The sequence below is a fragment of the Myodes glareolus genome, chromosome 10 (genome assembly GCF_982192425.1).
Source record: "Myodes glareolus chromosome 10, mMyoGla1.1, whole genome shotgun sequence".
Taxonomy (NCBI): Eukaryota; Metazoa; Chordata; class Mammalia; order Rodentia; family Cricetidae; genus Myodes; species Myodes glareolus.
In genome coordinates, this window is record NC_142035.1 from 47,646,635 (window position 1) to 47,673,944 (window position 27,310).

At 39.5% G+C, this 27,310-nt stretch overlaps 1 protein-coding gene and 1 long non-coding RNA gene across 3 annotated transcripts in view; one reads left to right on the top strand and one right to left on the bottom strand.

The window, feature by feature from the left end:
• The window catches only part of Atrn (attractin), a 145,528-nt gene that overhangs the window by 114,222 nt on the left and 3,996 nt on the right, over nt 1–27,310 (bottom strand). For both annotated transcript variants that reach the window (XR_015739073.1, XM_087911192.1), the window contains exons 2-3: nt 6,073–6,156; nt 3,704–3,817 (exon numbers count right to left, since the gene is read on the bottom strand). Coding sequence is in view for 1 of the 2 variants with exons in the window: in XM_087911192.1 (XP_087767318.1) it covers nt 3,704–3,817; nt 6,073–6,156 (198 nt within the window). In the remaining variant the exon portion in view is untranslated. The remainder of the gene's footprint in view (nt 1–3,703; nt 3,818–6,072; nt 6,157–27,310) is intronic.
• On the top strand, nt 9,381–12,490 carry LOC148120630 (uncharacterized). The gene is made up of 2 exons (XR_015739146.1): nt 9,381–9,516; nt 11,036–12,490. It is a non-coding gene; the product is annotated as an uncharacterized LOC148120630 (long non-coding RNA).

The window sequence follows — 27,310 nt, forward strand, 5'->3', positions numbered from 1 at the left end:
GTGAGTTTGAGACTAGCATGGTCTACATAGTGAGTTCCAAGTAAATATGTATGATAACTTGAAATCTCAATACAAAATGAAAGTATCCACACCCACCTCACATTACCAACATCAAGGAAGATGTTGGCATTGCTAGTTTAATATATGATAACTCCCAAGGTTAATCGTTTTTCACGTTTACTTGCTCCTACCTTTGCCCCAGTATAAATTCACTACAATCACTGCCACCAATCAATCAATACCAAATGCCATGTAATATGCTCTACATATATAACTCTACAATGAATAAACAACTTATCCTCTATTACCCTCTCCCTTTCACTCACTCAACCCCTACTACCCTCACTTTTCTTAAGGTTACACCAGGTAAATTCTTATTTCAGGGCTATGACCATCTTAAAGTTCATTGACTGGCCTAGAAATTCTCTTTGTAAAAGAGATACTTTCTCATATTCACAGAAAAACAATGAATCTTACTACAGCACTATTCGTATGACAACAGGTTAAAAAAAAATCACCTAATTGGTCATTTATAGGAGTTGATTAAATGAGTCAATACAAACCTAGGTCTGCAAGACTAACAAAAGGCTTGTGAAGACAATATATAGGTAGAGCAGGAGACACACAGCAAACAACTGGCCTAGTGCACCTGCATATTTATGTGAACTTAGGCAAATGCACATTAAAGTGACTGGAAGAGTACATAAATGTGAACATGAGAAGAGGATGGGGTTTTTCATTTAATCTGTGTGTGAACACATGTGTATGCATGTTATCTGTACCTGTTAAAGGGTACATATGAGTATGCATGTAGAAGTCAGAAGTCGCTATCAGGTATCTTCAATCACTCCCCGCTTTTTTCTTTTAGAGACAAAGTTTTGCTTTGTGGTACTGGCTGGCCTGGAAGTTATAATGCAAACCAGGCTAGTCAGAATTCTCAAAGAGCTACCTGCCCTGCCTCTTGAGCGCTGGAATTACAGGCATTTGCCACCAGATGGCCCACCTCATTTTTTGAGGTAGGATCTTACTGAGCTCACTGATCGGCTAGACTGGCTGGCCAGAAAGTCCCTGGAATTCTCTGCCTCCTCAACACTGCAATCAACATGCTCACAAACCACACCTGGTTTTTATGTAAGATCTAAATTCAGATCTTCATGTTTGTGTGATAAGCAATGTAACAACTGAGCCACCTCTCCAGTCCTCATTAAAATTTTAGTCTGAAGATAAAACAGGAACGCTAGGATTCTGACAGTACACAAGGGCTTACAGAACTTAAGGCACACTTTCTACTGTGTATCAGTTAATAAACACTAAGTGCTTGGGCTGGAGAGAAGGCTCATTAGTTAGGAACACTTGCAGAGCATCTGGGTTCGGTTCCCAGCATCTACTGCCTGTAACTCCAATTCTAGGGAATTTGCCCTCTTCTTGGCCTCTGCAGGAACAAAGCAATAATGTGGTGCACATACATGTATACATGCAAACAAAACATTTGTAAAATAAAAAAAAACAGTTTTTAAAAAATATTTACTACTAAATATTTAACACACTTGAGGCATTGTTCTAGGTACCAGGAATACAACAATGAACGACAATGTCTTTGTCCTCATGGAATTCAGAGAAACCAGCTTATTACAGAGTACCACACAAGAGTGTGTATACACACAATACCACTCAGAGGTAACTCAATTCAGGCAACAACATAGGAAATGAATAGAAAGTGCTGCTTTGGAAAGAGAGAGGAGGGCTGCAAAGAGGTGAAGTGACTTTTGATCAGACATTTAGGTGAAACTATTAGCCACTGAAATGTCACCCATAGTGTCAGGCATTTGAACACTTGGTCCCTAGGTTGGTGGTGCTGTTGGAAACAGTTAGGAGCCCGTCAAATGGGACGGGCTTTTGGCATAAAAAGCCTCACGTATTCCAGCTAGCACTCTGCTCTGTGCTTATGATAAAGTCCGTGAGCTCCAGCTGCCATACTTGCTGCTTACTGCCACACCTCCCTGCCAGGAAGGACTTTTCCTCTGGAGCCATAAGCCTAAATAAACTCTTTCTTCTGTAAGTTGCCTTTGTCATGGTGTTTAATCACAGCAAGAAAAAGCAAACCAATACAATCTCTTCATTGTGTTTTCATTGGTTTCATGAACAGAAGATGAATATCCTTTATTTAAAAGTATTAGAACAGGCATGTTGCAAATTTCAGAGTTTTCATATTTGGGAATATGTATATACACAGAATAAAATACCTTTGGGATATTTCTAAGTCTAAACAAAAAACTTACATATTGTATTCCTCATACACATAGTCTAAAAGTAATTTTATATAGTATCTTTAATAATTTTAAGAAATAAGGTTACATAGTGCAGCATCTTCCATTCGTGGCATCATGTAAACACACAAAAGCTATGGATTTGAGGACATTTCAGATTTTTGGATTGAGGATATTCCAATTGTAGCAAACTCCCTTGAAACAATGAAGGGCTTTGCATTAATAAGGTTAGGCAGTCAGCACTCTTAACCACTGAGTCATTTCTCCAGCTCCATTTTTTTATTTTTTTGAGACAGGGAGTCTCAAGTCTGAAGTTCATCAATTCAGGAACTACTTGTTCATCTACTCCCTCCAAGTGCTGAGGATATAGGCAGGTACTACCAGGTTCATGAGTCTTCATGCTTTGCCAACTGAGCCATCTCTCTAGCCCTGGAACCAGTTTTGAAAAATCACAGTACTAAAGGTATTTTCCTCATAAACCAGAAACTCAGCATAGCTGTCCCAAGCTAACATGGGATCTCAACTGCATCTGAAGCACAAGCCGACCTCACCAACTGTGCTGTGTGCATGTTCTAGAGCATCAGCCAGGTTTATCACTATGACAAAACACCTGAGAAAAACAATCCAAGAGCCAACAGGCTTGGAGGCACATGCCTACAATCCTAGCACTTGGGAAGTAGATGCAAGGTAATCACTGGCTTTGTTAAGTACAGCTGAGGTTACATGAAATCCCACCTCAAAAAATAAGCAACAAAACTTAGGAGAAAAAGATTTATTTTGGCTTCAAGAATTTCAGCCCATCAGCAATGGAGGGTATAGCAGGGAAGTTCCTCAGCTCACAGCAGTCAGCAAGCATTTGGGCAAATTTACTCATTTTCTCCCATTTCCCCTTTAATTCATCCAAGTCTATGAAAACCCAATCCATACTCATGGTGGGTCCCTCTGGTGGTTTGAATGAGATGTCACCCATAATAAGTCTCGGCATAATACATGGCCCCCACTTGGTGGCTATCTGGAAGGATTAGGAGGTGCGGCCTTGTTGGAGAAAGAGTGTCACGGGGGTTGAAACTGAGGTTTCAAAGCCTCCCGCCATTCCCAATATGCCATTCTCTGCCTCTTACTTGCAGTTCAAGATATGAGCTCTTAGTTGCTGCTCCAGCCATCTACCACCTGAAACAAGTTCAGTATGGTGGTACAAGCCTGCACTTGTAGCACTTGAGAGGTGGAGACAGGAGGTTCAAGGTTTACCTTGGCGACATTGTAGCATACACAGAAAATGACCCAGTACATAAAAAACAAGTGAAGAGACCAAGCCAGGGACAGAACTAATACTTTTTCCATGAGATAAATGTTATGGAATGATAAAAGTAAATTCAGGGTGGAGTCAATCCTGGAGACACATTTAAATTCAGAGATCAGATAATGGATGAGCTTACCTAAAGGCAGCAATCAGAGGTGCATAAATTGAGTCCCCATCATAAACATATAAATGGTCCCAGCTACATTCTGTAGCAAAATGATTGAAACGAAGTCTCATTATTCTATTTGGCCTAGAAAAATAATTAAGTAATTTATAATAATCATAACATTACTTTTAACATTTTAATTAAATGTTAATTTAATCATTAACAGACTTTTAAAGAATTTATAATAAGAAAAATATATAATATAAACATATAGATATAAATAGCATTCCCGCATTTGTTGAAGATCTATTTAGTATTTGCTATGTATAAGAGGACATTAAACAAAAGAGGCATTGGCTCAGACTTCAGGGGCCTAATAAGAATATTTACAGTCTTGTTTTTAACATTCAACAACACAAGTCCTTCAATTTTTACATTTCTTTCCTTACTCATCTTACTTAAGATTTCATAACACATCACTTTACAATACACATTTTCTAAATTTACCGGTGTCTCTGCCTTTTCACGGCACTGTACCAAAAAGCCCTGTCTTAAGGGAACTGTTTATCAACTCTGACTTAGACTGACTCAAAGGAAAACTAAGATGTCTTGCAGAAAGTCACAGTAATGGGCAGACTGGTTCAAGTCCTGGTCTCCCTCATCACTGCACATGACACTCTGATAATTTCAGCAACCATATGAGTGACATTCTCCCTGCTCTCCACATTCCCCACTCTCCACAATTGCTAACTTTCAATGATTACCTCAAACCTTCCAGCCCCACCTTTGTATTTTACTATGCTCAGCATCTCAACAAAAATCCCTGAAATTTTCCAAAATAGATAAACCTATCAATTTTTCTCTCCAATATTTAACTTTTCCTCCTATCTGGAACTATCTCATTCATATTTAAGTTTGCTTACATATCATATTTAAAAATAAAAAAACAAAAAAAATGATCTGTTCTGACTAGAAAGAGATTTGTGAAATCTAAAAACAATGCTACTTTTTAAATTTTCTTTAAATATAAGGAATCTTTCTCCTCAATAAAAATGATATTTAGGGCCAGGGCCGTAGCACAGGTGGTAAAAGCTTGCCTAGAATGCATTCAGCCTGGGTTTGATCCCAATACCACATAAGAAACTGGGTGTGGTGGTACATACTTACAATCCCAGTATTCAGAAGTCAGAGACAGGGAGACTGTCATAGTGCAAAGCCAGCTGGTCTACACAGTGAGCACCATGCCAGGCAGTGCTTACCAGTGTGATCCGTCTCAATAAAAATAAAACGACACATTTTTGCTAATATGTAGCAGTTCGTAATTGTTGCTTTTAAATGAACTAACAAACAGTTATTTCTTGGTTTGAATATCTAAAATGGTAAAAAGTACAGAGACACAACAAATAAACAAGAATTATTTGGAATCTTTAAAGTTTTGTCCAGAGACTATAATGCTTTGACAAAGCTGCCTTAAACGACAGGTACAAAGAAGGAGAAAAGAATTGGGCAGTGGTGGTACACGCCTTTAATCCCAGCACTTGGGAGGCAGAGACAGGCAGATCTCTGTGAGTTGAGGCCAGTCTAGTTTACAGAGCAAGTTCCAGGACAGGCTCCAAAGCTACAGAGAAACCTTGTCTGGGGGGAAGAGGGGTCGGGAGGAGACAAGGGAGGAGACAGACAGCTGGAAGGACAAGAGGGATAGGGAACAGGCAACAGTAGTTATTCTGATGGTTGACTTACCATTTTGCCTGTAATAAAAATCAATACTCAGAAAAAAAGTCACATTAGCATTATTGTATAAAGATTTAAACAAACCATTAAAAAGATTTTAACTGATTTTTTAAGCTAATAGAACTAAAATATGTAAACTTCTGGTATATATAATTCACTGTAACATTAAGTCAACTTGAAACTTAAAAAAACATAAATTAAGAGCCACTTAATAATAAAGCACTTGCTTAGTGAGGTCTAGGTTCAGTCCCTGGACCCCAAAAAAGAAATTTTTAATTTCTTATTTTATTATTTGCATGTATGTGTGTGCATGTTCACATGTCAGAGGACAACTGTCAGGAGTCAGCCTTCCACTGTGGGATCCAGGGATTAAATTCACAACACCAGACTTGCTCAGCAAGCACTTTACCCACTGAACCATCTCCTTGGCCCCCAAAAAGTAAATTTTAAAAAGTAAAACCACTTGCCAAATGAAAAGCTATTAATGAAAGGTATTTCAGCACCTACAAACCTAGCACAAGGGAGGCTGAGGCAGCAATATCAAAATTCAAGGTCAGCCTGAGTTACACAGTCTCAAGAAACAAACAGCAACACATGCTTAAGTACTTTATGCTAGAATGTGCTCTCATAATAAATAAATTAAAAGAAAGTCAGCCATTATTACTTACTGTCCTTCAATGAGCCATGTGCACTTCGTTTTGTATTTATAATTCCCAGGTCCATCTGTTACAAATCCAGAAGATCCAGTTAGTCTGTAATTTAAATAAAAAATATCAGTCAAAAATTCATACAGCATTATCTTTCTTGGTTATAAACACAAAATAAATTAAATAGATTTATACAATGTGCATGGTACCACTAGAAGAAAATGACTTGAGAGTTATATTCAAACCGGATGAAATAAGTAACTCTCACACATATGACAGGATATGAACATTCAAAGCCACAGAAGTAAACACTAACTGAATACCTAAATAATTCTAGCCATGAAAGGAAGTTATCCTTCATACCATAAAAATGCCTACAAAAGCCAGAAGTGCTGGGAGCATGCCTGCAATCCAAACACTTAGAAGGCTGTGGCGAAAGGACCACCAGCCTGAGCTACCTGGACAGTTCCAGGTCAGCCGCAAATAGGGTGAGACTATGCCTCAGAAACAAATAAATAATTTGAAAGTCATAAATACTTTACAAAGTTTTTAAACTCTTAGTTGAAAAGCTAAAACTACATAAACATAGGTCCAAGCAAAATACAGGTAAAACAACACAGAAGACAGCAGATTATGGTGACGCACAGCACACAGAAGACCATCCAGACTCACTGCTTCTGACGTGACTGGTCATCTACCACCTTGCCACAGAAGTATGCATCAGAACCTATATTTCCAACTTGATAGAGTTCCTGGATTTTCATACTTTTAGAACTTGTTCATGTTAGACATATCTGTAATCTCCTTAATGTTTAGACACCACTAATTCTAATGCCTGGGTATCTTCTCATGTTTTTATCATTTATGTTTTCTTCTTTGTAAATTAATGAGAATTTTACACAAAGGAACCAGCACAATAGTTAAGAGCGCTGGCTGCTCTTCCAGAGGACCCGAGTTTGATTCTCCGCACCCACATGGCAGCTCACAGCCATCTCTAACTCCAGTTCCAGAGGAATCTGACACCCTCCTCTGACTTCCACAGGCACCAGGCACACACACAGTGCAAACATATACATGCAAGCAGAGCATCCATATACAGAAGACAAAATAAAATGAAATTTTACTATATCCATTAACCAAAGCCCAATTTGACAGCTTTTCTTCCAGGTTAGGGTAAACAGCTCTTTTATAGAACAAATACCTTTTCATGTGTCTATTTTCTATAAAATATATATTCTGAGTTTGCTTTTCTCTGTTTTGTGTCAAGTATCTTTAGCTATATAGAAAATAGTATGCAATAAATATGCCATTTATTTCCTCATTTCCATCCAAGATCATTTCTCTCCTCCTCTTGCACCAGCTGTCGGGCTCTCTAAAATGCGTTTTTCATTTGCTATGCCCCTTACTGTGGAAGCAAGCTGCTGACACTGCAGCTACCCTTCCTCAGACACTGAGGGCATTAGCAGACCACCCACAGTCTTTCCTTTATTCACATTAACTTCTGACAGATTTATCCTAAACCCAGCTTCTCTCCTTTGGGGAAATTTGTTTTTGAGGAAAGGTATTGTGTGGTCCAGGTTGGCCTCAAATTCACTAAGTGACAGAGAGTGGCCTTGAACTCTGGCTTCTACCTCTCTATTGCCGCACGCACTTAAAGTCACCCTGCCTAATGGCCTCTCCATTCCTTACCCTTACCATCTTTTCCTTTGCCCCACTTTAACCACCCATTCTCTGACCCTACTATTATTATTATTATTAACAGTACTACCAACAAGACTTAAATTCTAAGCTTCCTCCCCTGAACACTGTCTCTTATCTTCCAGAGGCTAATTCAGTGAGTCTTCCTCCCACAGACTACCAAGCTACTGAACCATCAACACCCACATATTCCCAGCCCACTAGTTAGGATCTCATGTATAGACCATGATAAAACCAACCTCCCAATTCCCTCAACGTTCCTTCCTTTCTTTTCTACTGCACCTGTATGACATAGATATCTATGTACTCTGTCAACACCTACTACATCCCAAAAATGTTAGTCTAAACAACCGGTTCCCTTGTATTCCTTGCCAGTAAATTTTGTTGTTATTGCTGTTGTTTGTTTTTTGAGATAAGGTTTCTCTGTGCAACCCTGGCTGTCCTGGAACTTGCTCTGTAAACCAGTCTGGCCTCGAACTCAAGAGATTCACTTGTCTCAGTTTACCAAATGCTGGGATCAAAGGTGTGCACCATCACCACTTGGCTCCTTGCCAATAACCAGAAATACATACTCATTTAAGGTTAAGTTTTAATATACTTAGCCCCCCCAAAAAAAAATACCTAAAAAGTATTGGCTGAGCTAAAACATGAAATCCAAAACTGCACACCCCGAAACACCTAAGCAATCTCATAATTATCAGTGACCTGAACGTTCTATAACCTTCTTCCATCAACACCAACACTTGGCTTCTACCTAAAAACTCAGAATTAAACAGACCCACTCTAATCAGCACAAAGAGGAAAAGGAAACAAAGGGCACACCCTGTCCTAAGTCCAACATGAAAGTTCTATACTTATATTCACTAGCCACAAGTGACAAGCATCTATCTACATGTACAGGAAAGCAGAGAAATTTAGACACTATGCTAACAGATGCCTCCAAACCCAGGATTCTCTTTCCCAGAAAAGCTAACAATGGCTATAAAAGGTAATTACTAATCTTTGTTGTTGTGTGTAATCTAATGCTAAGATATGAGACAAGTCTGGTGGACGACACCTAGGAAGTATTTTCTCATTCTTAAGAAACACAGAAAGATATGCTAACTAAAGTCCCTGTTCAAGGAAGGCCTTGGGGCTAGCTATAGCAGTGCACATCAGTATGTCTTCCAGGGACCGCACCACCATAGGCCACGAGTTTACCAGGACAGCCCAAATTTTTGAAGGTTTAAAGGTTCAGGCACTTCAATCCAACATGAGACACCTCTGATATGGGACACCTCTGACAGGCAATCCTTGTTCAAGGTGGTCCCTGGCCAGTGAGCCCCTGGTACCCACCTATCTTTGCAGCCCCTCTCAAGCACTGGCTACAGGTGTGCACCATCACACCCAGCTTGTCTGTTGGTTCTGGGTCCGAACTCAGGCAGTTGTGGTTACGCAACAGGTACTTTACTGATTGAGCCATCTCCTGAGCCACCTCCCCAGATCTAGTTTTGGGGAAGCATTTGCTAAGTCAGAGTTTGGGACCCAGGTTTGTTGTAACAGCATGAGAGGAAGGTGTAATAAGAAACCAGCAGGATTGGGTAAAGGAGGCAGTTGAGCTTTGGCAGCAGGGAAGCTCTTGCGTAAGGATCGCTGTCAGAGGTGTCCCGTGTTGGACACCACACGGGGACCCCAGAACCTGAAGGGCAGAGAATCTGCAGTTCAGAAGTCTAAGTCAGCAGACGGCACACTCAATTTCAGAAGAAAAATTAAATTCTCCTTTCACAGGTGAAAGCAACATTGCCGTATTCTCACCACTGATTCTGAGTTTCTCCAAACGTCTCACCAGCATGTCCAGGAATAATAATTAACCAACTACTCATGCCCAAGTCTCTACCTCTGGGGCCTGTCTCAAGGTCAGGTAGTTGGTCTGTCTCTCTGTCTCCGTCTCTCGTTTTTAAATTGCTTTAGAGAAGGAGTTTGGGGAATGTTCTTTCTGTTTCTGTCTTTTTTTTTTTTTTTTAATAGTTTCAGAACACTGACTGCAAACCTTCTCTGAATGTCTGGTAGAATTCTGCTGGGAATCCATCTGGTCCTGAACTTTATTTTTTTATCTAATAGACTTTTTAATTATAATTTCAATCTCCTCATTTGCTCAGGTTGTTGACTAATTCTTGGTTTAATTTTGGTAGTTTGGCTGAGTCTAGAAGTTCATCCACTTCTTTGAGGTTTTCCAACTTTAATGGACTAGAGATTTTTAAAGTATTACATTACAAAATTCTGAAGTTTTTGGTGTCTGATGTAATGTTTCCCAGTTCATTTCAGATTATGTTACTTGGATACTCTGTTATTTTGGTTAGTTGGACCAAAGGTCTGTTGATCTTATCTTCTCAAAAGATCAAATTCAGAATCTCTTTGCATTTTTTCTTTGTTTCTATTTCATTAATTTCTGCTCTCATTACTATTTCTTGCCATCAACTAGGTTTAGTTATGTTTGTTCTTGTTTTTTCAAAGTTTTTAGTTGTCACATTAAGTCATTTATTTATGCTATTTCTGATTTTTTTAAATACAGGCACTTAGAACTACAAATTTCTTTCCTGAGTAGAATGTGTATTCTTTGGAGTTTTGGTGGAATATTTTGTAGATATCTGTTAAGTACATTTGATGTGTGATATCAATTAACTCTCACATTTATTTTTTATTCAGATGGTATTAGAGATATTAGATGATATTAGAGATAGTGGAATAGTAACATTATCTACTACTATAGGATTGATGTTAATCTGTATATTTAAACCTAGTAGTATAATTTTTATAAAATTGAGTGCACTAGAGTTTGGTGCCTAAACATTTAAAATTTAAAAAATCCAAAGTCTCTAAAATGTTCATAGTCTCTCTAAAATATCCAAAATTTCTCTGAAACTCCAAAATCTCTTTTAAATTTCTTAACTGCAGAATCCTGCAAAATAGGTTACATACTTTCTTATTCCAAGAGGAAAAAAAACCAGGGCACAGTGACAACCAGATCAAAGCAAACCAAAGTCCACCAGTGTAAATAAAGTTCAGGTCAGACTTCCGAGAATCATGGTCTTCTAGGCTCCAAAGGGCTTGTCTCCTAGGCTCAAGCAGGCTCCATTTCATACCCACTGTTGTCCCAAACCCACGGTATTGGCATCTCTAAAATGCTGGGGGTATCTGCAACCTGCCTGCACCTTCACCAATACCTCTCACAGGCTCTCTTCAGAACTGACCCTACCACATGGTGTACCAAAGCCTTAACTTCTCTCCATGACCCATTCAATCCCAGGGCTTCAACATCAACAGAGACTACAATTCACCAATGGCCTCTCACTGTGCCAGGAAAGCATCAGCTTCTTTCCACGACCTTAATGCCTTCAAAACCAATGCCACCTGGGAGACTCTTATACAAATACCAAGTCTGGCTGCCTGCACAAGGTACAACCATGCTGTACTACAAGACTACTGAACCAGAAGACTATAGCCTCTGTGGGCAGACTCTGAGGGACACTTCTCAGAAGATTCTGTCTCAGCAATGCTGTTCTCTTCTTACCCTAAGCTGATTCTCCAGCCTCAGCTGACCAGTATCAACCATCTAAGAAAGAAAAGGTTTCATTTCTGTAGTTGCTAATTCAAAATATCTAATGCCCCTGACAGCATCTTTAAGTGACTCTCAAACTTCCCTCTGAAACTTCATAGGCCAGGCCTCCATCGCCTGTGTTGTTCTTGTTATCTTCCAACTGTCCACAGAGCAGCTAGCTCACTAAGCTCTGAGCATCCAACTGCTTTTCTAGCTCAAAGTTACAATGTCCTTGCACAATCCTCCCAAAACAACCTTGCCAGGTCTGTGAGAGCAATGCAGCTGGGATAAACACCATGACATAATCTACTGGGGAGGAAAGGGTTTATTTCATCTTACAGCTTGGAGCCCATCATTCAGGGCAATCAGGGCAGAGAGTCAGGACAGGACCAAGTGCTGCTTACAGGCTTGCTCTCCAAGGCTTGCTCAGCCTGCTCTGATTACACCTCAGGACCACCAGCGCAGGGATGACTACCCACAATGGATGGGGCCCTCCCCTATCAAACACTAATTAAGAAAATACTCCATAGGCTTACAGACAGGCCAGTCTGGTGGGGGCATTTTCTCAACTGAGATCCCCACTTCTAAAATGACCCTAGCTGTGTCAAACTGATATAAAACTAGACAGAACAGTTGTACTCAATGTGATTCCAATGCTGGGAGACAGACAGGAGAATCTCTGGGGTAGACGGTCAGCCAGTCTAACCTAATCAGCAAGCCCGGTCAGAACCTAGTGACAGACTCTGTCTCAGAACACAGAGTGGATGGCTCCTAGGACACTACGCCTAAGTGGTTAACTTTTGAGCAAATTATTCCCAGATCCCCAAATTTCACCTTTGAAAGTGATGATGGTAGCTGGGTGGTGGCGATGCGTGCTTTTAATTCCAGTACCCAAGGAGGCAGAGGCAAACAGTGCTCTGTGAGTTCGAGACCAACCTGGTCTACAGAGTGAATTCCAGGGCAGTCAAAAATACTCAGAGAAATGCTGTCTCAAAAAAAAGAAAGAAGGAAGGAAGGAAGGAAGGAAGGAAGGAAGGAAGGAAGGAAGGAAGGAAGGAAGGAAGGAAGAGGTGATGGTGATTGAACCCAAATTCTTGTGAATGCTAACCCCATGTACTACCATTGAGGAGTTGGTTGCCTTTGATTAAAAAAATTTTTAAATAATTCTTTATAAAATGTACTTATTTATCATGAGTATGCACATGTTTGTGTGTGAGAATGCTCAAATACTCATACATGTGCTCAACGGTGCTCATGCCTTGATGTGCAGAGTTCAACTTTGGGGAAACAGTTCTCTGTGCTCATGCCTTGATGTGTGTGTATGTGGAGGTCAGAGGGCAACTTTGGGGGAACAGTTCTCTGTAGTGATATTTCATTTATATTTTAATAAATAAATAAAGTTTGCCTGAAGATCAGAACGCAAAACAGCCACACTAGTCAGCCAACAGGCCAAGCAGTGTGGCACACACCTTTGATCCCAGCAGCCACACTAGTTAGCCACAGAAGCCAGGTAGTGGTGGTGCAAACTTTTAATCCAGCACTAAAGAGGAATATAAGGTAGGATGAGACAGGAACTTGCTCTCTTTCAATCTGAAGATTTCAAAGGGGTAAGAACTCTCTAGTGGCTTGGCTGTTTTGTTTTTCTGATCTTCAGGCAATCTTTATTTATTAAAATACAAATGAAATATCACCACAGTTCTCTCCTTCCACCAAACTTTCAGGTATAGAACTCAGGTCATCAAGTTTACATGGCAAGCAGTTTCTTACCTACAGAGCCATTTCATTGGCCCTTGATATAATCCTTTACAACAAATACATATATTTTTACTGAAATGTGGTAGTGACTCAGTCTTTAATCCCAGCACTCAGGAGGCAGAGGCAGGTGGATTTCTGAGTTCAAGACCAGCGTGGTCTACAAAGTGAGTCCCACGACAGCCAGAACTGCACAGAGAAACCCTATCTAAGAAAGGAAGAAGGAAGGGGGGTGAGAGAGAGGAAAAGAAAAAGGTTCATCATGAAAATGTACTCAGGCTAATGGTCCTAAAATGTAACAGATTAAGTATGCCATAATCATTAAAAACTAGTAACAATAAACTTAAATTACAGTACTATACTAGTATTACAAGTGATAAAACATTACAAATATGTACCATGAGCTTTAGTGTTTAAGACATTCTTCTATACTCATCCGAAAGTACAAGACCACAGTTACATAGCTCCTTCAACTTAAAAATAATCATCTACCTCAAGAGGTAAAAGGCAAAAGTATTAAATTCCTTCCCTGAAGTACTGTACTCTCTTCTTGCAGCCCCTATAGGTAATCCCATTGCCTCTATGTTTCATCTACTCCTCCTGTTATTAACAGTTCAAGTCCCAACTCCAATCTAAATTCCGTGTTTCAGATTCATAGCTCCTACTCCAAAGTCACTCGAGTCATCAAAGCCTTCTTTTCCTTTCCCTTCTCCTCACAGTACTGGAGATCAAGCCTCAGTCTTGCTTAGGCTAGACAAACACAATCACAAAGCTACATCATCAGTCCTGCAGGGGTTTCTTTTAGCCATTTTGTCATCCTCTCCCTGTATTGTGAAACTTACAAACTCATCCTTTACTTCACCCCCATCTATTTTACTACACACTACTTTCATTCTTATCCCTCCTCTTCACCCACTGCAAATGCCAGCGCCCTAATTTAAATTCTCCCATCCTCACCAAGTCTCTAGCAAAGACCTCTTAACTGATGGCTCAGTGTAACTCCCTAACTCAGGTATTTCAGGGGTACCTGCCATCTTCTTCAAATCAACCTAACCCTGCCAAAACGCCTGGAAATTTCTGCTCGCCTTAGTACAGCACACAAAGTTCATCAAAACCCAACTCCAACTGGCTTTACCTTTCCATCTCTGTCCCAGATCCCCAGACTGAGCCATATCTCAATAATACTGACCATGAATTCCTTAACTTATCACATCCTGACATCGGCCTAAAACAACTTCCCTGCTGGGCATGGTGGTGCACATTTGTAATACCAGCACTTAAGGTAACATGGTCTATATCAGAGAGTTTGTTGAGAGAGAGAGAGAGAGAGAGAGAGAGAGAGAGAGAGAGAGAGAAGAGGGGAACCCCTCCCATGTGGGAGAACTCTGTAGTCCAGGGTGACCACAGAAGGGAGAAAGAGAGAGACAGAGAGCAGATCAATGAACCGAACTGAACTGAATTACACTGGTAACAGTTAGAATTGAAAATGAAATTTTAGGCTCAATGGGTTAAGGCATTTGTTGCCAAGTTCGAAAACCTGAGTTCAATCCTAAGGACCCACATGGTGAAAGGAGAGATGACTTCCAAAATCTCTGACTTCCACACACCCACCCAATACACATACATATAAATAAGACTTTTAAATTTAAAAAGAAAACAAGAATTTAAAAGACATGGCTTACAACCATACCAAAAAAAATGTCAAATACTTTGAGATATATAACACCTCAGCACAGAAAATTCTAAAATCTGATTAGACAAATTAAGACCGAATTTTTTTTAAAAATTGGGGATGGAAATGTAGCTTAATCCTTGAGGGCCTGTCTAGTCTGCACAGGACTTGGGTTCTATCCTCAGCACAAAAGGGAAGGGCTGCGCTCATGGTTTGGAAGAGCTGGCATTATAGGTTCCCAATTCTCTTCAAACTGAACTGCAGGTTAGGTGTACTGCCCTAACCACATTCTCAATATTCCTGATCACAAATGGCCAAGTTGTTTCTAAAATCTATATGGAAACACCATGAGACAATAAAAAACAAAACATGACTGAAGAAGAATAATAAAGTGGTAGCTGGAGAGATGGCTCAGTGTTAAGAGTACTTGCTTCACGATCATAAGGACCAAAGTTCTGATCCCAACCCCACATAACAAGCCAGGCATGCTCACAAAGCTGCAACCTCAGCTCCAAAGGGGCACTCCATGCCTTCTTCTGACCTCCACCCATGTACATAAGCACTCATACTCACACACAAATGTACACACTCACACACACAAATCCATATATTCTTCCACACATACATACATACATACTTACAAAGGGGTATAGCAGTAAACGTCTACAGGCTACATGGAACAATCCAGTCCCAAAAATAAATAAGTAATGGCTGGTTAGATGATTCATCATGTAAAGACACTTCCCTCCAAGCCTGACAATTCCCAGGACCCAAATGGTGGAAGCAGAAAAGGCAACTCTGGGAAGCTATCCTCTGACACCACAGCACATGCATGCCCTCATGCACACACATTCACATACATACAAATAAATGGCTGAACTGCACAGCAGCACTAGTCTATAATTCAACATAGTGGAAAGACTGAGCTAGGAAGACTCTGTAGGTTCAAGAACTGAAGATTATCCTAGACAGCACAAGAATTCATCTAAAAATAATCAAAATTAATAATAAAGTTCAAATCCTATATGCTACACTTATCAGATTATTGTAAAGACAACAAAACTACATACCCAGGGATAAAACAACAAATATCATACAATTTTGAAATATATATTGATTTCAATATATATGTATATATGAAATATGTATATATATTGAAATACATGAGATCTAAATAAATGAACACATAAAATATCCTTCTAAAAGGCTTTTTAAACATCTTTTTTAAAGAAGACAGGGGATAAAAAGATGGTTCAATGGTTAAGAGTGCATGAAAGTCCAAGCACTCATATAGAATGGCTCACAATTGTCTCTAACTCCAGATCCATTAATTGCCTCTGGTCTCCATGGCACCTGCATATACATGCAAATACCCACACACACATAATTAAAAATAATAAAACTTATCAGGTGGTGGTGGTGCACGCCTTTAATCCCAACACTCAAGAGGCAGAGACTGGAGGATCTATCCAGGGATACACACAGAAACCCTGTCTTAATAATAACAATAATAATTAAAGCTTAAATAAAGACAACAAATTTCCCTGGGTTAATCTCAGTATAAGTTATTGAAATTAGGAGACAAGAGGGCTAAGAACAAGCAAGACAAATTTAAAGTGTCTATTTCAGAACTTTGAGGAGAAAAGCATACTAATATACAAATAGAACTGAGACAAATGCTTATCTTTTATAAGATTCTTTATTATGACTAAGTAAGGGCATCAAAACAATCAACTCATAGAAATACATTACAAGTAGACAATCAGAATGTGAAAAAGCAAAGATCTCTACAAGGTTAATACAAAAACAGAACTCCAAAATATGAAACAAAAAGCATAAGCCATATAGGAAAATGAACTGAAAACTGAACACAGTTAAAATCTGAACTTTCCGTCTGTGCACTGAGCTGTTACAGACCATTTTCTTAGTGTGCATGATGCTCTAGGTTCAATTCCTAGTATCACAAAAAAGCAAAAGATGCCATAATATGTAAGACAAACTAGGGAAATTTGTGCTGGGTATGATCTCCAAATTATATAAATTTATAATTATCTTTTAAAAACACATTTAAGAAATTATGAGGAGATTTGAAAACATGCTACAATGATACCAGTAATTAAAGCAGTGTGATGACATGAAAGAAATAAAAATTGATTAAATATAACTGATAAACAAAACTAAACCTATTTATCTACAGTAAATTGTTTTGATAAACATTGACAAAAACTGCAACATCATTCAATGACAGGAAAACAATCTCATCGACGAATGAGCTCCAACTGTCTACTCACATAGCAAGAAAATAAAGTTGGACCTCATATTATATACAAAAATTAAGTCAAAATGGATCAAGGCCCTAAATCAAAGAGTAAATTCTATAAAACTCTTGAAAAGGAAATATAAGTGTCAATCTTCATAATCCTGGATTGAAAACTGAAATAATGTGAAATGACTTCTAATGGACACAGGGCTTCTTTTGCACACAATGAAATGTTCTAGTATTAAATAATAAGGACAGCTGCATGACCTATGAGTACACTCGATATCATAGACTTAAACACTTTCAAATAATGAATTATATAGTATGTGACACTCAAATCAATGAGGCAGAACTGATGATCAGATTATATCAGGAAAACAGATTATGGGGCTGGAGAGATGGCTCAGCAGTTTAAGAAAGCGTACAGCTCTTTCAGAGGACATGGGTTTGGTTCCCAGAACCCACAGGTGGCTCTATAACTCTAGCTCCTTCTCAGGAATCCAAATCCTCTTCTGATCTCTGCAGACTCTTGCAAGCATGTGGTACACACACACATACATACACATATAATTAAATAAGTATTTTAATGAAGAACCATTATTTTAAAACGAATTACATAAGAGAGTTTAGATGAAATCAATAATTTAAGGGAAAAAAATCAAGATTTTTGGCCCCAAACAATATATTTAAAAAGTAATATAACAAACTCTTCTCAGAAACTATAATGGACCAGAAATTCTATCTTTGCAAATATATAAATATATTTTTAAGAAATGATAAGTGCCAACTACACATCAATCTAAAATTAAGCAAGGAAATAAGTTAAAAATTATTTGGAAGGAGTTTTAAAAGTTTGATAATCACTTCCCAGTCCCTCAAAAATAACACACAGTTGCAAATTACACACAAGTGCATTAAGCTATGTTAAGGTTAATTAGGAGGCTGGAGAGATGGTTCAGTGGTTAAGAGCCCTGGCTGCTCTTACAGAGGACCTACGTTTCCCAGCACACATAAGGCAGCTCAGAACTGTCTCTAACTCCAGTTCCAGGGGATCCAATGCCCTCTTCTGGTCTCCACAGACACCAGTTACACACACAGTGCACAGACACACATGCAGACAAATCACCTATACATATAAAGTAACTATTTTAAAGGTTAAAAGAATATCTTTAATCCTAGCACCCTGAAGTCAGCAGTAAGTAGAATCTCTGTGAGTTTGAGGCTAGCGAGCCTGGTCTATATATCAAATACAGGCTAACGAGGACTATACAATGAGACCATGTCTCAAAAACATATAAATAATAAAATAAATATAAAAATATGATCTTGTTTTTAGAAACAAGGCATTGTATATTAATGTAATAAGTATATATTTTTATTATATGCATGTACACACAGAAAAGTGGAAACATACAAGGGAAATAAGCATAGTGTCACATACTAGCTACCTCAGGAAGATGGTAAGAATAGTTATGGAAGTATAACACCAGGTCTTTGATATCTGTAATATTTACTACTTAGAATAATAATATGAAAGAAATTCAGCAATACCTGGAAGTTCACAGATGTTCATTTTGTTAATCTTTTCATCTCTTCTATAGGTTTGAAATACAGGATTGAGGATGTAGCTTTTGGTTGAGTGCTTGCCTAGCATGTCTTGCACTAAATAAAAAGCCAGGCATGATGTCTCTCTTAGTTACTTTTCTATTGCTGTGGTTTAAAACACCATTGCCTATGGCAACTTATGGAAGAAAGGAATGATTTGGGGCTTATGGTTCCAGAGGGATAACAGTTCACGATGCAGAGCAGAGGCCGCAGGTAACAGGCAGTTGGAGCAGCAGAGTTCACATCTCCATTCAAAATCAGGAAGTAGAGAAAGCTAACCTGAAATGGTATGAGTCCTTTGAAACCTCAAAGTCAGCTCCCAGTGATGTGACTTCCTCCAGCAAGAACATACTTCCTAATACTCGCAAATAGTCATCAAGGACCAAGATTTATGAGGGACATCTTGTTCAAAACACCACAGTGACACATCCCTATAATCCCAGCACTCAGAAGGTAGAAGCCAAAAAGTCAGAATTCAAAATCCTTGGCTACATGAGACCCTGTCTCAAAACAAAACAAAACTCCAACAACTGACCCAGCATCAAACATCTGATTACTTTTAAGCAACCAAATACTTATTGCCAATGTTGGTCAGTGTTTCTCGACCAGCGGTCTAAATGCCAATCCAACTAAAGGGCTGTAATGAGAAGTATGATGACATTCAAGCAAAAGCTATAGAAGACTATTATAAATCAGTCTAATTCAAGAAATTTGCCCCATAATCAACTTTGCTAATCTTTCTGACCACAATCTTTCATAACTTTGTAAACTAGTATTAAACAAACCAAAAAAAAAAGATAAAAAATAAGAACTCCACAAAGTTGTCCTCTGACCTCATGGCATGTGCACATCAATACATACATATCATACACACAATAATAAATGAAATAAAGTAATTTTTAAACAAGAGAAAAATCAAGTGACAATTACAGTCGGCTTGGTCTTTTCACTTATAGGGAAAGGGAGAACAAACTAAATAGGAAATATGCTATTCTGCAGAAAAAAATGTTTACAAATACTTGGAAACTATCATGTAAGTTAAAGCAAAAAAAATTCTATTAGGTAATTTTTAAAGTCACTAGAATAGAAAAATTACCTATTTTTAACAGGAGAAAGAGAGTCAAATTTGTTTTTCGAGACAAGTCTAAACTCAACATTTTTAGACTAATATTACATTATTTTAAACATAGTATAAATATTAATATATATTCAATCTCAAAAAATACTTGTGGCACTGGGGATCAAACCCAGGGAAGGCACATGCTATGCGAAAAACATGACCACTGAGCTCCAGCCCCTTTCCATCTCAAGCTTAAGAGAGAATCTTGTGCGCTCACCCACATATCACACACACACACTCATGATCCTCTTGAAGACATTTAGACCTGCCTTGAACTCTTCTGTAGACAGGAAGCCCTTGAACTTGTAACATTTCTAATTAGGACCCACATAGTTGGGATTATAGATAGGCCTATGCCACCAGGTCAAATTTGATCTTAAATTAAATGTCATTTTAAATTATCTATATCTTGTTTTTCTTTACATAATTGAAAGTACATTAAACATGAAAAACATATTTTAAAAGCTAAAAATCAATTTTCTTTTATACTATTACAAGCTTTAAAATGTACACTGTAGGCTGGGGATGTACTTCAGTGACAGAGTACTTGTCTAAGCATGTATAAGGCCCTAGGTTAAATTTTCAGTACTCCTCCTCACCAAAAAACAAGCCCCAAACTCTACAGTATTGCCTTAGGGTCTCTATTGCTGTGATAAAATACTATGACTAAAAGCAACTTGGGGAGGACAGGGATGATTTCAGCGTACAGTTCCACAGAACAGTCCATGACTAAGTGAAGGTAGGGCAAGAACCTTGAGGCGGGAGTGCATACAGAGGCCATGGAGAAGTGCTGCTTGCTGGCTTGCTCCTCATGGCTTGCTCAGCCTTCAATCTTTTAGCACTGTCCAAAGAAAACTGGGCTCTCCCACGCCAATCATCAGTCAAGAAAATGCACCACATGCTTGCCCCTAAGCCAATCTGGTTGGGGACTGTGGTGGTTTGAATAAAAATGGTCCCCCTAAGTTCAGTCATTTGAAAGTTTAGTTCCCAGTTAGTGGAACTGTTTGGAAAGAATTAAGAAATGTGGCCTTGTTGGAGGAGGTATGGCACTGAGGGTAGGTTGTGAGGTTTTAAAAGCCCATGCCAGTCCCAGTCTTTCTCTCGGCCTCCCCTGTGTGAATCAGAGGCAAGCTCTCAGATAATGCTCCAGTGCTGTGCCTACCTGCATGCTGCCATCACACTTCCTGCCACGATGGTCATGGACTCACCCCCTCATGCTATAAGCAGGCCCCCAATTAGATGTTTCCTTTTATAAGGTTCATTTTATCTTAATTATGGTGTCTCTTCACAGGAATAGAAAAGTAACTAAGACAGGAACATTTTCTCTTATATTTTTGCTTGTGAGCCTAGCCTTTAACAGCTACGTCATCTCTCCAGCTTTAGGAGCATTTTCTCAATTAAGGTTTTTCTCTTCCCAGATAACTCTAGTTTGTGTCAAAGTGACACAAATCTAGTCAGCACAATTATAATCCTTATTAACAAATTACAAGATTTTTGGTGCATGTCTGTTATTATAGTACTACAGGCTGGTCTAAGCTATACACGGAGTTCAAGAGCAAGCCTGAGCTACAGAGTAAGGCCATTTCAATTGGGGGGAGGGCATGGTAGGCAGGTATGTGGTGATGGGCGGGGGCGCTGTGGCACACCTTTAATCCCAGCACTCAGAAGGCAGAGGCAGGAGATTTCTGTGAGTTCAAATAGAGCCTGGTCTACATATCAAGGTACAGGTCAACCAGAACTACATAGTAAGATCCTGTCTCAAAATAACAAAAACACAAAACACGATTACAAAACAGGGGCTGGAGGGATGACACTACAAGATGGCTCTTGCCAACAGTTTAAACCCAGCACCCACGTAAGATAGTGCAAAACTACCTGCAACTCCAGCTTTAAGGGACCCAACCTCTTCTGACTTCCTTGGGCACCCATGCAGATGTGCACATACTCTTAAACACACAGTGGTAAAAATAATAATAATTATTATTATTATATTATTTTTTTAATAAAGCTCAAGGATAAGTTTATTTGAGTTTAAAAGAAAAACCACTCAGAGTACAAATCTCAGCAACTTCCCAGAGGAGGACAATGGAGGGAGGAGGAGAAAAGCCTGGCAGAAAAGCCAGGATGTGTGTTGAGGAGTGGGGGATGACAAGACACACAATGGCAGGGAGAGAGGGAGGGAGGGAGGCTTTAAAGGAAGAGTAAGGAAGCCCAAAATGTGGGCAAGCCCAAAGTGTGAGGGAGAGCATGCCTAGAAAAGAGGATGATTTAGAAAAGCTGCGGCTGGGTAGACTACTGCCAAAAATAAAATCTTCTTTAAAAAGAATACAAAAAAGACCAAGAGGAATTAAATGAAAATTTCATTCACTTAATAACTACCATATGGCATTCATTTCAAATTTTAAAATAAAATATGCAATTCAGCCATGACTAAAATTAATTTCTGTAAATGAAAAATAAAGAATTTTAAACAAGTAAATATGCAGATACAGTCAGACCTAATGTTCACTCAAATTGTAACTTGAAGAAGAGGAAAAAATCTGAAAACTTGAAGAATTAAAAACTGGAAGGTTAAAATCAAACTATGATCTCAAGTGATAAAAGAAAAGCAGCTACTGCCCCAGTATGGAAGAGTGTGACACCGGCCTCAGAAGGCTGGCCCACACAGAAAGAGGAGCGTTCAGGGACAGCCTGAGCTACACAAATCTAAGTCTCAGAAAAAGTGAAAGGGGGGGGGGTGGAGAAATGGAAAAAGGAAAAAAGGAAAGTAATTAAAGAGATATGGCGTTAATAAAATAAGAAAGAAAGCCCAAGAAAGCAATCTTAAGGAGAAAAAAAAAAGCTATAAAATGTCAAGTCAATATTCTTGTAAATTTAGGACTAGTCTGAAAGTGTGAGGAAGGGAAAGGGAAAAGTTACAGTGCAAAAAGACTGAACAGTAGAAAAGCTACAAACAGAAGTTACTTTTGTCAAACTGCACTTGAAATAAATCATATAAAATAGTAAAACTCTATAAGTGGAACCCAGGTACATCTCAGAGACTGCGGACTATTCAGACCCAAACACTTTACACAGTCCATCTGCAGCCTCACTACTGCTGGAGACACGTTCACGCTGAAACCAAATTAACGTGAAATTTCTGTTCAACTACAGCCACTTCTGTATTTAAATAAAAACTGTTTTGATCATAAATGTACTCTGATTTTCCTATGTATATTTATATCCATGCCTCCATACGTGAGTAAATAAAACTATGTGGCTGTCTTGGGGATCTTTAACAGAAGCTGTCTATGGTAATGTGCTACAGGATTGGGAGTTGAGTAACCCTACTTGGCTAGCCCTCCCTCCCAATCAAACTTTCCACAGCAAAACTTTCCTTTTCTTTTTTTCCCCCAAAGACATTGTTTCTCTGTAGCTTTGGAGCTCTTGCAGACCAGGCTGGCCTCGAACTCACAGAGATCCACTTGTCTTTGCTTTCCGAGAGCTGGGATTAAAGGCGTGTGCCACCAACTCCCGGCAAGCAAAGATTTTCAATTGTAAGTGACAAGACATCAACTCTAAAGTGTGGTTCCTCAGGAACTTGAAAGTTGGCTTCAAGAGAGGCCTGACGCAAATGCAGCAAGTCCTCTGCCGTCCTCCCCCTTCTGGAATTCACCTGATCTGAGGTGAATTCCTCTCCAAACAGCGGTAGCTGTAAAACTCAATAGCTGGTCACCACCAAAAGAAGACAAAGTCTCTCCTTCAGACACACCCACAGAGAAGTCCCCAGCTGTCCTGAGAGTCCCTTTGATTAGACAGCTTAAATCACATGCCTGTGTCAGTCACTACAGCCAAAAACTGCCCTGCCTTGATGGTGGGTATATCCTCAGTCAAGAACACAACCTAAAGCTGTGGGCTGTTAATAAAAGGCCACGGCAGGGTCACCTTGCATTCTCCCTTCCTTCCAGTACAACCCCACCCCCACCCTCCGCACACACAAACACTGGCTTTATCAACAACATCCATTTATGTTTCAGTGCCATTAACTGCTGTGGGCTGAACTGTGTCCTACAAGAATGTGTGCTGAATCCCCAACCCTGGTCATCATGAATGTGACTGTTGGGATTTTGCAGATACAATCAGATTTGGAAAAGGTCAAACGTGTACATCCAATGTGACTATGTCCATAAGGGAAGAGACTCTATGTAACAGTACCATGTAGATTGCCAAGGAATGGCAAAGACTGCTGATACTCCGGAAGCTAAGACAAAGGCATGGAACATATTCTCCCTGGTCTTTAGAGGCAGGCGGCAGGCGTGCACTATTTTTACCTCATTTCAGACATGTAACCTCCAGAACTATGAGGAAATCCGTTGTGATAAGCCAGCAGTGTGCGGTACAAATAACACACTAGGAAATCAAGGCACTCAGTGTGATAATCCATGCTTCTGCCTACGCAAAAACTCTTAATTCCTTCTCTGAGGTCTTTCTTCCTCAGAGGGTCTAACCACACTCAACCTCTTGGATTTCCCCAAAGTCCTGTCCTCTGGGATGCCTTCCATGAGAGCCCTGAGAAGACCGAGTCTTTCCAACACAACTAGTCCAGTATCACATACTGCCTGGATTTCTGTCTTGACATTCCAAGGGCCACATCTATCTCCCACTAAGAATTCTGGACTCTCTGAGGGAAGAGCAAGGCCTAATTCTCACCCTCTTATTCCCAAGGTAGGGCACAATATCTAACACCTAATAATCATTGATAAAAATAATCTATGAATTGAACAGGTTGATGGTGTATCTCAAAAGAAGGTAATGCTGTAAGAACTGACTCCTTTTATAAAGGACAAAAATATACCAGGCATGGTGACAGACAGCTTCAAACTCAGCACAACCTATGACCTCAAAACCAGCCTGATCTACACAGTGATACCCTGTCTCAAAAACTAAAAAAAAAAACTTTTAAAATGTTAAGGAACTGAAAATAAGGTCTGGCATACCCCTATAATCCCAGTACTTGGGAGGTGCAGACAGGACCAGCAGTTTAAGGCCATCCTAGGCTACACAGGAAGTATAAAGACAGCCTGGAAAAGCCATTTAAAAAATTGGGTTAGAGTTTTAACTCGGTAGCAGAGAGTTTGTCTACCAAGGACAGTAGTGTGTGTGTTGGGAGGAGTAATAAAGGGAGGGAGTAAACATAGAATTCAACAGAGACCAAAAACAAACCAAAAACCTAAAAGTAGAAAGATCTGAGTGAGAAAGGGGAAGTTTATATAGGACTGGGAGCCTGATGCTCAAGGCCATTCTGCAGATAAGAAGAGTCTTGCTTGGTTTTTTGTGATCTGATTCATTTACCAGGGAAAGAGGTACACATGTATGCCACACTGTCCCTGTGTAGGTCAAAGAAAAACTTTCCAGCACTGGTCCTCTCCTCCACTGCGTGGGTATTGTGGATCAAATTCAGATTGTCCGGCTTGGCTACATGTCTTTTACTTCCAAAAGAAGGGCTTTGAAAGAATTATTCTGTCAGCCATGGTGGCTAATGCCTAGAATCTTGACACTTGGGAAGTTAAGGCAGGAGGATGACAGTTCAGAACTACTCTGAACTATAGAATGAGACTGTGCAAAAAGAAGATGGTTTTCTGAGCATAACAATGACACATTTTTAGGAGATTTGTATGAGAACACGTGGGATGGTTTCAGGTCTGAGGGACCAGTTATTTAGGCTGCAGCAGACAGGTCAGTAATAAGGTGAAAAAGGGTCGGGTGCTCTAGAGAGCAGACAGTCAGAGAGGAGCAACTAATAAAATTTTAGACAGGTGCGAAGAGCCACAAGTCTACTTTTTGGGCTTTCCTTGGCTAAAACAGGACTTGCAACTGAAAGGGAGGGAGGGAAGGAGGAAAAGAGGGTGAGAAAAAAGGACAGAAGGAGGGAGAGAGGAAGAGAAGGAGGGAAGGAAAGAGAGAAAGAGAGAAAAAAATTTCAATGAGGATATGAAGTTTGTTTGGTGTTAGGCTCAGTTCAGAGGCTGACAGCAAAACATCCCAATAAAGATGCCAGGAAATGACAGAAGGTAGAGAGGCTCAGGAGAAACAGAAGACAAAAGATAGTATCAGTCATGGGACTGATCCTACGAAATATGTTATAAAGAAGCTAGACAATCTCAGCATCTGAGAGGTCAAACCAGGAGGATTGGTGCAAGTCTGAGACCAGCCTAGACTACATAGCAAGCTGAGCCAGCCAATACCAGACTCACCCCAAAAGTAATGCACAGGAGAATTTCAGCCCGCAAGCACTCTTCCAAACTCTGGAAACAAGGCATTAAACAAGACAAATAAAAAACTAAGTTGGGTCCATGAGCATAAAGTTAGGGCTTCAGGTTACTACCAAGAATTACCTAGCACATATTACGAAAACACCAAACTTGCCATTTTCTTCAAATTTTATTTTCAGAATTCTCTCTCTCTTGTTAGAAGGGCATTTGTGTCCTCAGACCAGCAGCCAAGGATTTTGGCAGATAAGATGCTTTTATGCTATCTTTTCTATTATAAAAATCTACTTTGTTTCCTTTATTTTTCAAAGACTTTGCTGGAATCAAGGCAGTCCTTCCAAAGAATGATCAAAAAGGTAACTGAACTCAGACAAAAACGAAAGGCCAAATGCTATCACAGACAGCAGGATTTCAGAATCACACAAGGCCTAAGTTCAAATTCCAATTTCACACAAGTTCTGTGGCCTTGGGCAAGTTATTCAATAAATTTGCAAGTTTTGTACTTTGGTGTAGCTCAGTGATAACACACCTGACGTGTAAAAAGCCTTGAGTTTCATCCACAGCATAGAAAGAGGGAAAAAACAAAACAAAAAACCAAGAAAGAGCACAGTAAGTGAAAGTACTGGCCACCTAGCCTGATACCCAATTTGACCGACAGAGCCCATGTGAAAAGAGAATCAATTCCATAAAATTGCCTTCTGACCTCTAGACAGGCATGTGCACTCATATATAAATATTCTGCACTAATACACAAGCAATGCTCTTTTTAAACGCCCACTTCAAACTCAGTTTACCTACCTTTGAAATGGGAATATTAAGAATTAAAAGAGTAATTTCTAAAAGGACATTTTAAAGGCACAATGCTGGTGGGGGAGTAACTGAAATGAAGGAAGATGCTGCTATGACCATCACTACTGTTACAGTATACAATGACACAAAATAAATGCCAATAAATTCTCTAACTCGGCGATAACGTTAGTAAAATTTAACACTTCATTAGTCTACCTTTCAAGTAACAAAAAAGACCTACACAATGTTCTAACGCGGGAGTTACATAAATAAGTCTTAAAACCCAGGCCAGCAGGATGGTTCAGTGGGTAAGGCACTGGTCACACAAGCCTGACAGCTTGAGAGCACTCCCCAGAACCAAAGCTACCTTCTGACCTCCACACAGGGATCTTCTCGTGTAAACTGAGTGCGCGTGCACGCATGCGCGCGCATACACACACACACACACACACACACACACACACACACACGTCCACTGGCACACAAAATTAAAACAGACACCTTGACTTGATGCCATTCTAAACCAGAACGGGAGTAG